This window comes from Marmota marmota, unplaced genomic scaffold (genome assembly GCF_001458135.2).
Source record: "Marmota marmota marmota unplaced genomic scaffold, marMar, whole genome shotgun sequence".
Lineage (NCBI taxonomy): Eukaryota > Metazoa > Chordata > Mammalia > Rodentia > Sciuridae > Marmota > Marmota marmota.
In genome coordinates, this window is record NW_026000026.1 from 60,460,614 (window position 1) to 60,476,546 (window position 15,933).

The window sequence follows — 15,933 nt, forward strand, 5'->3', positions numbered from 1 at the left end:
CAGGCCGCTGCTCCTCTTCTGCTGGTGGGTCGCAGGCCCGCCTACCTTGCAGGAGTGATTGGAAGCTCTGTTCAGCCGTGGGCCACTGGGCCTTTTCTGCCGGTGGTCACCGTTCCACCTACCTGGCAGGTGCTGGGGGTGGGGGGCGGTTCTGCCCCTCAGCAGGCCGCTGGGCCTGCTCTGTGGATGGTCATAGTTCCCTCTACCTTGCCGGCGCAGGGGGAGGGGGCGGCTCTGCCTCTCAGCAAGCCGCTGCTCCTCTTCTGCTGGTGGGTCGCAGGCCCGCCTACCTTGCAGGAGTCAAGTAATATATTTCTGTTGACATATTTTAAATGTTACCATTAAGTAAATATGTGATTGTTTAAGAGAAAAGGAACTGCCCAGTCTAAGCGTTTTATCAAACAGGAAAGAACTGAAAAATAAAAAGATTTAGAAGAGAAAAGAAAATATATCTCAACTACTGAAAAATCATTTCCAACTGTGTTGTTGGCTAATATCCCTGTTTATCTACAGACTGATTCTACATTGTTAGGTGAAAATATGCCTTTGACACTGGGCTTCTGATGTTGAAAACTAATGGGTTTTAATGAAAACTACAAAACAAACTCGCAGTATCCCCACCATTGACTCCATTGTTGGCAGGTTTACGGGTTGCATTTTTCTTGCATTAAGAATGCATTTTATGTAAATGGCTGATTTGTTGTATCTACTTTTTTTTTTTTGCCTACAGTGGCACATCTATTGATGAAATGTGTAACTTATACATTATGTATTACATGGAAGCCAAGCATGCAGTTTCTTTCATGACTTGTACACAGAATGTGGCTCAAGATATATTCAGAACTATACCACCGGAGGCCAATATTCCAATTCCTGTGAAGTCCGATATGGTGATGATGCATGGGCATCACAAAGGTGAGATTGGTGCTTAACATAAAGAAGCATATGCGTTTGTATATTATATTCTCATATGTGTTTTACTTGACTGTATGATTAGTATTTAAAATCATCTTTATTCCCTTCTTCAATCAACTTGTATATATGTATTCTTATTTCCTCTTTCATATGTGCCTCCCCTTTCTGGCATGTCCCCATCAAAACAGTTAAAAAGACAAATCTCAGCCGGTGATGAAACAAATTAGTTTTGGTGGCTAATCCCATAAATGTAGACCCTTCTTCATTTTAATTCATGTTTTCTAGTTTCTTCATCCCATTCCTCCAATAGTCAGTAATGTCATAGACAATTTATGAATTTATAAATTGCAACAAAAAGTGCTACAGTTGGCCAGTGAAAATGGTTATCATGTCCAGTAATACCTTAAATTATCTATTTAATTGGCCTCCTCAAGCAAAGATCCCATCTTGATATTAATAATCTTAGCTCTTTTGGCCTCATTCTTAGAATTGTTCAGTAACTTATTGTTTGTCTGCAAAATGTCATATTGATTGTCTTCCTTTAGTTTAAAGTTGCAAAACCCACACCTTCTTTTATTACATGAAATATGCTGATGTTATTGAGTTTTGAAGATTCAATCTTAAAATGCCAGAGCAGCTCCTTATTTCTTTCTAGTGGATATTTTATGAATGAAAATGGCATAGCAATGAGTATTAAGATGCTAATATATTTATAGAAAATACCTTAAAATCTCTTAACATATTCTTAGAATGTTACTAGAGTCAATTTAAAAAAAACAAACATGAGTAGTTTTGTTAAAACATTTTAAAAATTTAGTATCATTTATATATCACTGAAAAAATAGTTGACCTAGTTATTATGTCAGAAGTCTGGTAATTGGTAGTTATGCTGGGGTGGAGAAGATTGTGAATTAGAGCGTTTCTTCTATATAAATTCTTAATAATATAATAAACACAAGGTCTTGAATGATATTTTTATGTTAATGGCATAATTCCAATGAACTATTTAAAGTGTATAATATATGCTGCCAATTTATGCTCAACTTCTTTGATCCTTTATAGAAACAGAGAATAAAGATAAGACTGCTTTACTACCACAGCCAAAACGGGAAGAAGAAGTGTTAGACCAGGGTATGTATGCTTATTTCTGTAACCAGACCTATAGAAGTATTCCTTATTCAAATAGCCAACCAAATTGTAAAGTCATGAGATATTTTAGGTCGCTTTGTATCAGCCTCAAATGTTATTATTGCTGTTCTTATATAATGCATAATTCATAAGGAAATGGTCAATTATTGCACTTGGCCTTGGAAGTAAAATTCATTAGTGTAATTTAGTTCCTTTAGGTTTACTATTGCAACTTTTATGAATAGTACAAATAAGTGCAAATATAATCATGAAAAACAATGATTGCACTGCTTTTTAAATTTAATGACCTCTACCAATTAAGTTCTTGCATATCTTGTATGGTATGTTTGCTAACTATATTTGAGTTTCAAGAAAAAGAAATTAAGAACTAAACCTGCATCTTGTCTCTATAAGGCACTCTTCTTTGCCTTCAGCAAGGTAGGAGGGATCATTGTCTTCTGCATTTATAGATCTGTGTTAAGGTGTCATTTAATGAGTCAGGAAAGCACCCATTCAGCCTCTCTTCTGTTTAGTTAAAGGGGGAATGTTTGATGCTCATGTGTCAGATACTTCATGTGCTAATAATGAACAATTACTCTCACGATCTTAGTTTCTTGCCAGTTGTTTGGAAGATAGTGCTTTATATTAGGATGTTGGAGTACATTATCCTACCAAGTGATTTTTGGCCTAAATGTTAGCTTAATGTTAGTACAAATACACGTCTAATGACAACATAAAGCATACAAGAGAGAATTTTTTATTAGCAACATATAGTACTTTCCTATTTCTTAGACATTGTCAACTGCTATTGGAATTCTTCCAAATGTATTATATTAGGTCAAAGATAACACCTGTGCTCTAATTATTTTTGTAAAATGAAGAATCTGTTTTTGAAAAGGGGAAATGCAGTCTTCAGGACCATAAGTAAACTCCAATCTAAAGGCTTTAAAATTGTATAGAATATGTTCTATCTTATTCTAACAAAGTAACCGTTTAAAAAACACAGCTTAGTTTAAAGTCATTTCTGTTTGTGTGTTAGGTCAAAACTTGGGAGATGATTTTATAGTAATGGGCTGTTAAGTACAATTTAAAATAGCTAATTGTATTCAACGTGTTTAGATATCTGTAAGGATGTCAGTAATAGCAACCTAAGTATACTAGTATTAACAGTGTTTACTGCAATTGCACTGAAGCTTATTCAGAATTAGAATGAATTATTTTAACCTTGCACAAATTGTTTGAAATCTGTCTTTAAAATAATTTGAATGATCTTAAAATTCATTTGCAAATACCAACATATATGACATAATATGGAAGGAGAGCACCATTTAATTGATGCATCTTGTAAAATGGTGCATTTCTATGGAAACTGAGGTTGGACTATGGTTTAATTTTAAAGTTAGCTGAGTTGATCAAGGGAGACATTGATACCTCTGGAAGGTTAGAAACCCAGAGGATTGTGAGCAAAGCAATCTTAAATGTTAGATTCAATCTTTTCTTTTCCAACAGTAGGATTTAGGAAATGTCATATATGCCTACAAACCAAATCCTTTAAAACGCTTTCAAATTTTGCCATACATTTACCCTTTTATGTTTTATAGTGCAGGGAGAGGTTTAAATGTACCCAAACTCTTATTTGTTCCAGAGAAGAATTATATGGTCATATATTAAATATTTGCCTATAGTTTCTGTTTTCTTCTACTTATAAATAAAAATTCTGTAAATAAAGTGATATGACTTAAAAAGGAAAAAAGTATTATTCTGACTCTAATTTTCATACTGTAGAAAATAAGCTATTGAAATTAGCAGGTCCATTGAACAGTCACCTCCTGAGTTATGTGAAGACAATACCTCACTAAAGCCACTTTGGTGGCCAGTGTGGTCTGTGTATTAACCTGCTGGTCCCTGGGAACCAATAGCTGAGAATTTAAAGAGAAGTAGTGAAATATAGCCAATGCACATTTGGATAGCTAGTTCATTTGATGTGCTAATGAAATCAATCTATCTCCTTAAAACACACAGGACAAATCTACTTATTTGTACTAAAAGACCATTCAGAGATATTTATTTGCACGAGCATCTATTTAAATTAATTCCTGTGGATGTCAAATTGACCAAATAGCTGATAAGAGGACTCTAATTATTCAAATAAATTATTCGATGTGTGTTAATTTTTAAAGTAAACCCTCAGTGTTAATCCACTGCCTTATTTTGATGCTCAGCTCAAACAATTTGTGTTCAAGCATTCCTCCAGATTGTATTCATTCTTTTAATACATTTTAACCTTGATACATCAAAGTTCTGAATACTTTAGTTGTTCTATTCACAAACAAACAGACATTATCTATGTTGGTCCCACAAAACATGTCAGACTCTGATAGGAAACAGAACAGTTCTGAAGCAGGGAGAAAAAGACTTAAAACACAAGAGGGCATGAACTCAAAACCAAGCTCTGTACTCAGGATGCAGTTTGCTTGCAAATGATATAAATAGTTCTACCTAGATAATATAAACTATATATGTGGATTTTATGTATATATAAGCTTTCTATATCAATACATAAGAAAGTCTGTAGGAAGATAAAGGTCAAGATGATGTGATAAATACTATGTAAGAAAGAAGAGATGACCTTTACTAAGATTGTGAAAAATGCGTTCGGGGGAAAGTCTTATTTAATAAACTGAAATAAAGAAATGTAGTCGTGCACAATATATGCATGTATAGAAATGTCACAGTAAAACCCATTAATTTATACAATTAATATGATTAAATAATTGTAATAAAAAAGAATGTAGTTGTGCACATATGAACAGGAAGTTGTGGTTATGTCCAACATACAGAAAAAAATCCAAAGAAATCAAATAATCTTTTTAACATTGGTTTATCTTATTATCCTTGTTTATCTTATTTCTCTAGGAAAAACCTAAATGTTTTATTTTCTTTGAAATTCTTGTCACTAAAACCCTAGCTATAAAAGTTTTGCCAGAGTCTTCATCTTGATTGGAAATTAACTAGCATTTGAAAGAGTCATCTGAGTTGTATGAATTTATGTTGTATTCCCCCAGCCTCTGCTTATTCACAAACACATCAACTTTCGACAATATCTTTGTCTACATCTATTCTCCATAGAAGAAGGTTTGACATAAGGCAAGTGTATCTTAGATTCTATCTCAAGAGATGTAATTACTAAGACACCAAAGAAGCATCATTATAGGAGAGTTTTACCTTTTAGGTTGTCTTGGACCATGAAACAATTGGAGGAATTTTAATGAGGCTTTAAGTGAGTCTGCAGAGATTTTTTTTAAAAAATAATGTTTATTTTGACCAATTAAAAAATTAATATTCATTATAGAATATAATTATATAAAGTATGAATAAACAAGTAAAATTGATAGTACCCAGATATGTAAGTAAAAAATGTATACCTGTATTTGAAATACGTATTACACACATATATATACATATACACATAATTTTAACAATATTTTAGATCATAATATATATACAATTTTGTTTCCTTTTAAAAAATATAATATCTTAGCCAGGGGCAATGGCTCACTCCTATATTTTCATCAACTCCCGAAGGCTGAGGCAGAAGGATCACAAGTTAGAGGCCAGCCTGAGTAACTTGGTGAAAATATCAGCAACTTAACGTGACCCTGTCTCACAATTTATAAAACAAACTAAAAAGGACTGAAGATGTAACTTAGAGGTAAAGCACCCCTAGGTTCAAACCCCAGTACCAAAAAAACAAACAAACAAAAAAACTTTCTTTAAAAAATTATATCTTGAATATTTTCTCCAGTGGTAGAAATTATTGACAGAAATGATTTTTAGTTGCTGCATAATTTGTGAATATTTCTACCAGTGTTAAAACAGCCAATTTATATAAACTGAGTTTCTCTGTGAACAAGTAGATTATGTCTACCTTCTTGCAGAAAAACACAAATGGATATTCAAAACAAATGTCAGTATCTTTTAAGAACATTATAAGTGGAAAATTACCTGTGTATGTAATAAGTGCAATAAATTAAACAGTAAATCCAATTGGACAGTGATTCTGGGTGGAGGAAATCCTAGGTAAGTGAATCTCAGGAAGTCATATGGAAAGCAGAGGTAGTGCAGGTCTCTAGAGCAGACAAGACACACACAATGATATCACTCACTTATGTCTTATGGTTGGCACTTTTAGGTAACAAATGCACGCTTTGTAAATTATCTTTATTTTGTATGCTTTATGATTTCTTATATATGTTTACTGTAACCATAGGTTCATCCAGAGCTTTCTACTAACATTGTTTAGGCAAAGAATAGTGAAACTAAGAAGGTTGGCAGCTGCAAGCAAGAATCTATATAACTACATCTAGAAGTTTTGAATATTAGCATTTTGCTTCTTTAAAGTTCAGAATATAAATGTAGTGGTCAAATTTGTGTCAGTTGTATTGGGAATATTCAATATTTTTAAGAACTCAAAACAGAACTGAAAGGCAATATCTACAATACCAGTGTGTCCTTGTTATTGTGCATTATGCTCTGTGCAACATTTTTTTTTTCTGAAGAAAGGGCCTTTAGCATGTTTTATTCAGTTTGCTCCAAACTCTTCTCATTGTAGTCTTTGTGCCCTCACATAATCAATCTTTCCACTCAAAGGTCAGCATGAGCTACTATATTCCCAAGGCAGGGAGAATATGACAAAAATACAATTTGTAGAGGGAAAACACTCCATGACCCCAGATAGTTAAAGGTCTTCAGACACCTTCTGTGAAACAGAATAATTTCACAGTGGTTTTATGCTAACAAAAATGAATTACCATTGGCATGTTTTATCAAATAAGCAGAATCAAGGGAACAGGGTTGCAAGTTAAAAACACAACAGCATACTGTAAAGGCTTTCTGAAGTAACCATTGGTAAACATTTTCTGGATGAGTAAAACAAAGGTGAGACTTGGTAGATACGTTTATATTTCTTTGCCTTGTTCAGAATGGGACATTCCTTCTGACCCCCTAAAAGAGTCCAAGTGATTTTATTATCATCTTCTCAGAGAATTTGAAGCACTCTGAATGCCACTTGGACTGCAGTTTTAAAGAAGATACAATTCTTGTGTGTAGTCCCATTCAGTAAAAATGTATCTGTTTGTTATGATTTATGAGCAGCTCACAAGTCTTTATTTATTGAACTCATCTATCAAACACAATTCCAAATACCCCCCAAGGCTCTGGGAAGCTGACTGAATGCTGTTTTGAATTGGTTTCCTAACAACGAGATAGGCAGATGTGAACGATCATTTATCACACAGTTGAGCTTTCCAATACAGATCTTTGTGCAGTAGTTGCAAAAGCCATCATCTCCTATTTTCTCCTATTTTGCATTTTTCTCATTTTCTTAAGAAAGAGAAAAACCCATTTCTGATTGTTTTTTCAATCAGATGAGCCCTATAATGGGAAAAATAATATAATAAAGTTGACTTCACTTGTGATCCTTGAGCTAGGCATGATGATGATGTGTTTTATTTCTTTAAGGCTTGAGAATAAATGTGGTAATAATAACTAATAAGTAAACAATCAATAAACCAAATTGGCTTTACCCAGAAGGGAAAATCAGTCGTGACTGAGTCATAGAACAAAGTATTAAAATTTAAAATGGGATGCTTTTATTTTTCCATTCCTCACATCCCTCTCATTAATCAGTTGGGTTGCATGGTTCTAAGCTCATTAACTTGGTTACTTGGAATGTTTTGTCAGTGGTTAAATGGCTCACGAGCATCCTAGTTACTCTCTATGTATCATAGAAATCATAGAGCAGTGTTAAGAGCTGTTTGTTTTGGGCAATGAAGTACTAGTTATTTATGTGAGAATCAGAATTTATATTCTGGAAAGTTATGAAGATAGTCTTACTCATTTTTAAAAGTAAAACAGCAACACAATTAAGAATTTATACTGTCCATGGGGGCTGGGGTAGTGGCTCAGTGGTAGAGCACTTGCCTAGCATGTGTGAGGCACTGGGTTTGACTCTCAGCACTGCATATAAATAAATTAAGTAAAGGTCCATTGAAAACTAAAAAAATATTTTTAAAAAAGAACTTATACTGTCCAAAAGTTAGAGATAATTTTTTTTCTCATCCAGTAATTTTAAAGCATTTTATTTTATTAAAAAAAAAACTCATAGGGCAGCTTTTCAATATTATGTTTCCATTTGGTTAATTCTCATCATGGTTGTGAAATGAAACCAGTGAAATTCCCATGTTGGGAGGAGGGAACAGTGAATGTTCCTTGCTAAATAAAAAATGTGCTTTGAGCCATAAGGTGTTCGATACAAGCACACAGACTAGAGTTTAGTTGGTTGTGCCTGCATTCTCCTTTTCTCAACACAGTAGCTGCCACTGCAGTTATGTTTTACAAATACCAAACCCACTCAGTCAAGTTACTTAAAAGACCAGGGGCATTTCTGCCTTTCATAAGATAAGAATCAAGCGTGAAGGAATGATTGGGGAAAATAAATGGGAATTCACTGCAGTATAAAATCATCAAGGAAAAAAATTATCTACTGATACAGAAACAAAGGGTGATATTTTTAACAAGTTATTTTTCATTCTAGAATCACTAAAATATCTACTACGATAGAAACAGTACTAATCACTGGGAATATGACAGTGAATAAGAAATGAGAGGTTTTTATTGCTTTCATATCCTGTGATTTATACCTTCCCAGAGGTAATTTAAATGTATAAAAACTGTTTAGAACATTGTATAGAATTTGATCATAGATGTAAAGTGTCTTAACAATTGAAAGTAAAAACTACTGAAAAGAACAAAAAAATTTTCTAAATTTTTTTTAATCTTTTTCTTTGGTAGAGGGTGGTATGAGAAATTAAACCCAGGAGCATTCTGCCTCTGAGCTATATCCCAAATCCTTTTTAAATGTTTTATTTTGAGACAGAATCTAACTAAGTTGCCCAGGCAAGCCTTGAACTTGCTCTCCCCCTGTTGCAGCTTTCTGAATAACTGGGACTGCAAGTGTATGCCACCATGTCTGGCTCTACTACTTCTTGTATCCATGAAAACTAATCAGTAGTAGTAGTAGTAGTAGTAGTAGTAGTAGTACCAGGTATTGAACCCAAGGTGCTTAACCAATGAGCCACATCCCCAAACATTTTTTTATATTTTACTTAGAGATAGAGTCTCACTGAGTTGCTCTGGGCCTTGCTAAATTGCGGAGGCTGGCTTCCCAAGCCTCTGGGATTACAGGGGTGCATCACTGTACCTGGCTATTAGTCTATTATTTAAGCCAATTCGTGTGCAAAATGCTATGATGTATATGTATTTGACGAGTTTACAAGATTCTCATGGTATGGACAGTTAGAACAAATATTCAGTTAAAGAATAAATCCAGCTCCTGAACTCAGGAGAAAATTAATTTGAAAAGTTAAAAAAAAATGAGTAAGATTGCTAGATAATAGGTGAATTCATATGAAAAAGTTTAATGGTCAGCACAGGAAAGAGAGAAAATTCTAGATTCACTACATTGACCAGTTTTAGAAGGTTTATTTGTCAGTTTTCATTACTATAACAAAATACTTGTGGAAGGATAACTTTACAAAGAAAAAAAATTTTTTCAAATAAGTTCACACTTCTGGAGGCCTAGGACCCACATCCAGTGATGGCTTTCCAGATGGTATAGTCCCACACTATAGAGCATCACATGGTGAAAAAATGGAGCACACATATGTGCTTCTTCTGGTGTATCTTTCTGTCTGTCTGTCTCTCTCTCTCTCTCTCTTTTCATAAAACCAGCAGTATCCAATCATGGTGGATCACACTTTATGACCTCATCCAGTCTTAATCACTTCCCAAAGCTCCTCCTCCAAACACAATAGTCAGAATATGTTTCCACCCTCTAAATACCTCACATTGGGGATTAAACATGTGAACCCTTGAGTTCAAACTCAATTCGAAGGCAACTGCCAATCAGTCTTTTTTAAAAGAATCCCAGTTCAACTCCCTACTGGTTGTGCAGATTAGTACTATGCCTTTGGTTTCCTCATCTAAAATGAGGACAACAATAATAACTATTTCATAGAAATTAAATTGCATAAAATACTTAGCAAAGTGACTGGGTTTATTAGCTCTAAAAAATATTAAGTGCTATTATTATTGTATATAGTTTACAAAGTACTTTTTAAAATATTTATTTATTTATTTATTTATTTATTTTAATTAGGTATATATGACAGCAGAATGAATTTTGATTCATTATACACAATCGAAGCACAACTTTACATCTCTATGGTTGTACACAATGTAGCATCACACCATTAAAAAATTAGTTATACATGTACCTAGGGTAATGATGTCCATTTCATTCTACCATCTTTCCTGCACCCATGCACCCTCTCTCCCCTTTGCCCAATCAAAGTTCCTCAATTTTTCTCATGCCTCACCTCTCCCCATTATGGATCAGCATCCACTTATCAGAGACAACATTCAGCCTATGTTTTTTTGGGATCGGCTTACTTTGCTTAGCATCATATTTCTCCAATTCCATCCATTTACCTGAAAATCCCATAATTTTATTCTATTTTAATGCTGAGTAATATTCCATTGTGTACCTATACCACAGTTTCTTCATCCATTCATCTATTGAAGGGCATCTAGGATGCTTCCACAGTTTAGCTATTGTGAATTGAGCTGCTGTGAACATTGATGTGGCTGTGTTACTAAAGTATGCTGATTTTAAGTCCTGTGGATACCAAGAAAACAAACAACCCAATCAATAAATGAGCTAAAGAGCTGAATAGACACTTCTCAGAAGAAGATATACGTTCGATCAACAAATATATGAAAAAATGTTCAACATCGCTAGTAATTAGAAAAATGCAAATCAGAACTACTCTAAGATTTCATCTCACACCAGTCAGAATGGCTGCTATCAAGAAATCAGACAACAACAAACGTTGGTGAGGATGTGGGAGAAAAGGCACACTCGTACATTGCTAGTGGGACTGTAAATTGGTGTAACCAATCTGTAAAGCCGTATGGAAATTCCTTAGAAAACTTGGAATGGAACCACCATTTGACCCAGCTATCCCACTCCTTGGTCTATAAAGTACTTTCTATATGTTATTTTTGTCAATAATAGGTATGGTAAGAAACTCCAAAGTTTTCCTAGCACTGTCCCATTTTATTTTTTGTAAAAATATGAATAACACCCTTCCCTTCTCACAAGTGTTCCAGTTTGGAAAATACATTATATGGTTACCTTAGCAGTGGGTCTCAGAATTAGGGATAACCATCCAGAAAAACATACGTTGACAGAGCTGAGGAAAAACTGTCTGTGAAATAGAACCCAGGAGAATCAGAAAAAGTGAGGTGCCATCAATCACAAGTTAGTTCCATAGCAGCTGTTTTTGTTTTGCTTTGTCTTGTCTTGTTTGTGGTGCTAGGGTCAGAACGCATGGTGATCTACCTCTGAGCTACATCCCCAGCTTTTCTTATTTTTTGTTTCAAGACAGGGTCTCACCAGGTTGCTGAGTCTGGGCTGGAACTTACAAACCCCCTGCCCCAGTCTTCTGAGTGACTAGGATTACAAGGTGTGCACTACCATGCCTGGTTAAAGCAGCCTTTATAACATTCCAGAAGGTTTTAACTTTCTAAACCATACTGGAAACCTGTTCTGAGGAAGGAGACCAGCCTTTCAGTATGTCAGTTGAAGAATAATAAGAATTCCAAGGGAGTACAGTTGGTAGGGAAAGAAAATATCATGTTGACAAGTCAGCATAATTTAGAGTTTGTGATTCACTGATGAAAGAGGCCAGATCCAGGTTTTTTGGGGATTGATCGGCTCAAAACACAGTATTGTCACTGGGAGAGATACTATTATTAAAAAAAATATGGAGAGAAGATAAAGAACTCAATTGTATACATAATAAATTCATATGCCTGTGAAATAGACATGCAAGTGGAATTTTTCAGAAGTTTTATGTAACAGTTTGGTGTTAGAGGAACTCCAGATTTTGACACCATTTGCCTGGAGGTGGTAGTTTAAGCCTTGTGAGTGACTGGGATTACTTAGTAAAAAAAAAAAAAACTGTAGCCAGGAGGGGAAATATGCTAAAAATAGATGTTATGCAATGCCAACCTTTTCCTTTGATAGGCAAAAGAAAAACAGGAAGAAAAGATAGCTGGTAGAGCTCTGTAAAGAACACCGTGGAAGGGGCTGGGATCGTGACTCAGTGGTAGAGCGCTCACCTGGCATATGTAAGACACTGGATTGAATCCTCTGCACCACAAAAATAAAATAAAGGTATTGTGTCCAGAGAGAGAGAGAGAGAACACTGTGGAAGGGGAGTTTCTGATGGAGACTCATCCATCCTCCATGTCTCTAGTTGGCCGAAGTGATGAGTCTTTTGGCTTTGGCAGTTGCTAAGTCTGGGCTGAAACTTGGCAACCTGAGTGGATCTCTTGATCCATTCATGAAGAAGCCATATAGTGGTGAAGAAGGAAATAAAAGCAAATGTCTTTATTTAAGGAGGGAAGAGGATGTGAGGACAAGGAAAACAAAAAGCCCCCCTTCACTGTCCAGTATAGTAGACACTGGCCACGCATGGAGGTTTAAATTAATTAAAAGTAAGTAAAATTTAGAATTTCCTCAGTTACACTAGCCACATTACAAATACTCAGTAACCCCTTTAGCTGGTGGCTATAATGTTGGAAGGGCAGACATAGAATATTTCCATTATCACAGAAAGGGTTTTTGTACAGTGCTGGAATTTGTAATGGAAATGGCAAGATGGAAGAGTTTGAAAGATATGTTGTATCATGGGAGGATCTCTCCCCACCTCCACATCACTCAAGATAAGCCTTAAGTGAGTGTATTTATAGTCTGTGAGGCAAGTGAGGCAGAGAAGTTGTATTAAAAGAAAAAAGAGAGCACATAAGAAAGACTAGGGTGTCAGGGCAGGGCTGGCATCCAGAACACTATAGTAGGAATAGTTCCTTCTCTGTAATAGATGAAAAAAGTACAGATACAATGGCTCCTTAGGCAAAGTCAAGGAGCAAATAACTATAGCAGCCATACTGACCTGTTGAGAAAATAGAGTGCTATAAATTTTAAAAAGAAGTTTTTTTTTCTTTTTGCCTATTTATAACTTTCCTATGTACATACATGAATTTACCACAGTGAATTTCATCATCATGTAGATACACAAGATACTAATTTAAAAAACTATCATACAATAACAGAAAGATCAGTAGCATATAGGGAGGGAACAGGGGGAGGGAGATGGGGAGAAAAATGGAAGTACTGAGGACTATATTAGAACACATTTTATCCATGCTTTTATAATGATGTCAAGATGAATCCTATTATTATATAAAACAAAAAAGAACTGATTTTAAAAAGGAAAAATACCAAAAAATAAAATAAAGTTCAGTAGAGAAAAACAAAGAAACAAAGAATATCCCAATATTTGACTAGGAAATAGGTACTGACTTTAAAATTTTAGATAAGCCATAGTTTGCAGCAGATACATGTTGAAACTAAAGTTTGTCTTTTTAATTAGTAATCAAAGAAGCTACAATTAGTGGTACCTGCTTTATCATGGTATGCCCAGGACTAGGTATTTTACATTAACTACCTTTAAATCCACAAAACAAATCTCAAATATAGTTATTATATTTGAGGTTAAGAAATTTATTTAAAGGTACAGAGTAACTACTAAGTAGGGTTTCACAAGTATGAAATATAGACTAGCAGGGGACAGTTAAGAGTACAGGGAAAAGTTGGGAGTGGTGATGCACGCTATAATCCCAGCTCCTCGGGGAACATTAGTTCAAAGCTAGCCTCACTCAGCAAAAGCAAGGTGCTAAGCAACTCAATGAGACCCTGTCTCTAAATAAAATATAAAATAGGGTTGGGGATGTGACTTAGTGGTGGAGTGCATCTAAATTCAATCCCTGGTACCAAAAATAAAAGGGTATAGGGAAAGACCTGAGTACTCTATGTACACACAGCAGACACCCCTAATTTGAATTGTCAGGAAGGTGTTTTGGATGTAAGTGGTTAACTGGCTCCCAAGAACTGAAGGTTGAGGAGCTAGTTGATGAGTGACAGCAAGTTATCCAGAAAGAAGAAACAAAGTTGACATTAAAGGAAGTAGAATTCCAAGATAGCTGGAGTATAACCTGAAAAGACAGAAAAAGTTGAGAGATGGTACAGAGATCAGTCACCCAACCTCCTTAGTTCATGTTTTGCTTCATCCATTGTATTCCTCAGAGGTGTTTCTTAAATAAAGATCTTAATATACTTAAGAAAAAATGGTTAACATTTCAGTATTTTATCTGCCCATCTAGCTGATAAACCTAAAGAGGGGTAAAAAACAAAAATAATAAATAAAGCAATTTTCTATCTTGTATATGAGAATTAAGAGATAGCCATCTAGTGGCCTTTCTCCTATGTAAAGAGGTATTTATAGAAATTCTGCTCGGAGCTATGCTCTCATAAGCTCAGTGCAACTTGCATTGCAGCCAAGATCATTACATTGTTTTAACCGTTTTTGCTTTCTTAACCCAGTGATAATTGTAATGACAATTTCAAAGAAACTGGAGTGATCTGCATTTAGTATTTTATCACCACTGTTAGATATTTCCTAACAAAGCTGAAGGACTGCAAATTCTGAGCCTGTATTCTGGCATCAGTATTAGCCCCACGACATTAATCAAGTTTTTAAACTATGTTTTTTTTAAAATCTCTCCCTGAAATTACCTTGTGTCTTATTTTCTATATAAAATGTCTTATTGTACAAGTGTATTAAACTGTTTATATTTAGCATGTGGGGCAGGAGAATTTAACAGTAATGGATTAATTTTTCTTCTGAGAGGCAGAATGCCACCTGTGGCCTAACCAGTTTGCTTGAGTTATAATTTGCTTTGTTCATTTTACAGAAATTACCCTTATTAGTTGGTAATTATTTTCTGATTGAGTATTTCACCTGGGATAAGCTGATTTCATGGGCAAGAACTGAAAACCTACTTGGAATAATTTGACTATGACTATATGTATACCTGACAGAATTTCTAAGCAACATTTTGGAAAGACTTCATATTCCCTTGCACCAATTTCTTAATATATTCTTTGGTGGAATGTATCATGGCTAAACCAATCACCATTTTTATTTCCAAATATCCACAAAACAGGTTTTATAAATGTTATATTTTGGTGCTATTAATGTAATTAAAAAGTAGGCAATGGGATTCTATAGTCACAAGTAATTTCTTCATTAGCAGTGATTAATTCAGGGTGAGGGTAAGGACAGGAAGAACTGGGGGTTACCATAAGAATGATTTCATGTTTCCCATTCAACACAGATTTAAGCCATAGATGTAAATGATGAAGATTAAAATGATTCAGGAACTTTCTGTAGACATTTTTCTATCTGTGACCATATTTGATAAATAATTGTTGGGGGGGAATTGGATTATTATTTTTAAGTTCCTTCCATACTATCTATGTAGGAAAATATAAAACACACTTAGTGGCAAATTATTCCAATGGTTTTAGTTTGTTAACATATTCTCCTTTGTTTCAAACTAACTTCAAACTATTCTTTGCTTACAAAATTATTCTCTCATTTTTTATTTAGAGGAAACAAGTGGAATGATTTGCAGTAGCATTACTAACAAAATAGTGATAAAACTGGTATACCAAGTGCCAAGCGAACACATATGTGATATTTTGTTGTATTTTACAGGATCTTCTTGGAAAAAAATATATAATTCTTTCTGATGGCTTAAACTTTAATAGAATTAAAAAAAAAAAAAAACCTTCACAGGGTTTGCCTGTAAAGATATCTTTTCTCTAACATAGCTGTTGGTATTTTATTTTACAAATCTGAG

The 15,933-nt window shown here is 34.6% G+C and overlaps 1 protein-coding gene across 15 annotated transcripts in view; it reads left to right on the plus strand.

Annotated features, from left to right (window-relative positions):
- Positions 1 to 15,933, plus strand: part of Pam (peptidylglycine alpha-amidating monooxygenase) — a 287,901-nt gene that overhangs the window by 223,995 nt on the left and 47,973 nt on the right. For all 15 annotated transcript variants that reach the window (XM_048811491.1, XM_015483974.2, XM_048811497.1 and 12 more), the window contains 2 exons: positions 731 to 915; positions 1,978 to 2,046. In XM_048811491.1, coding sequence (XP_048667448.1) covers positions 731 to 915; positions 1,978 to 2,046 — 254 coding nt within the window. The remainder of the gene's footprint in view (positions 1 to 730; positions 916 to 1,977; positions 2,047 to 15,933) is intronic.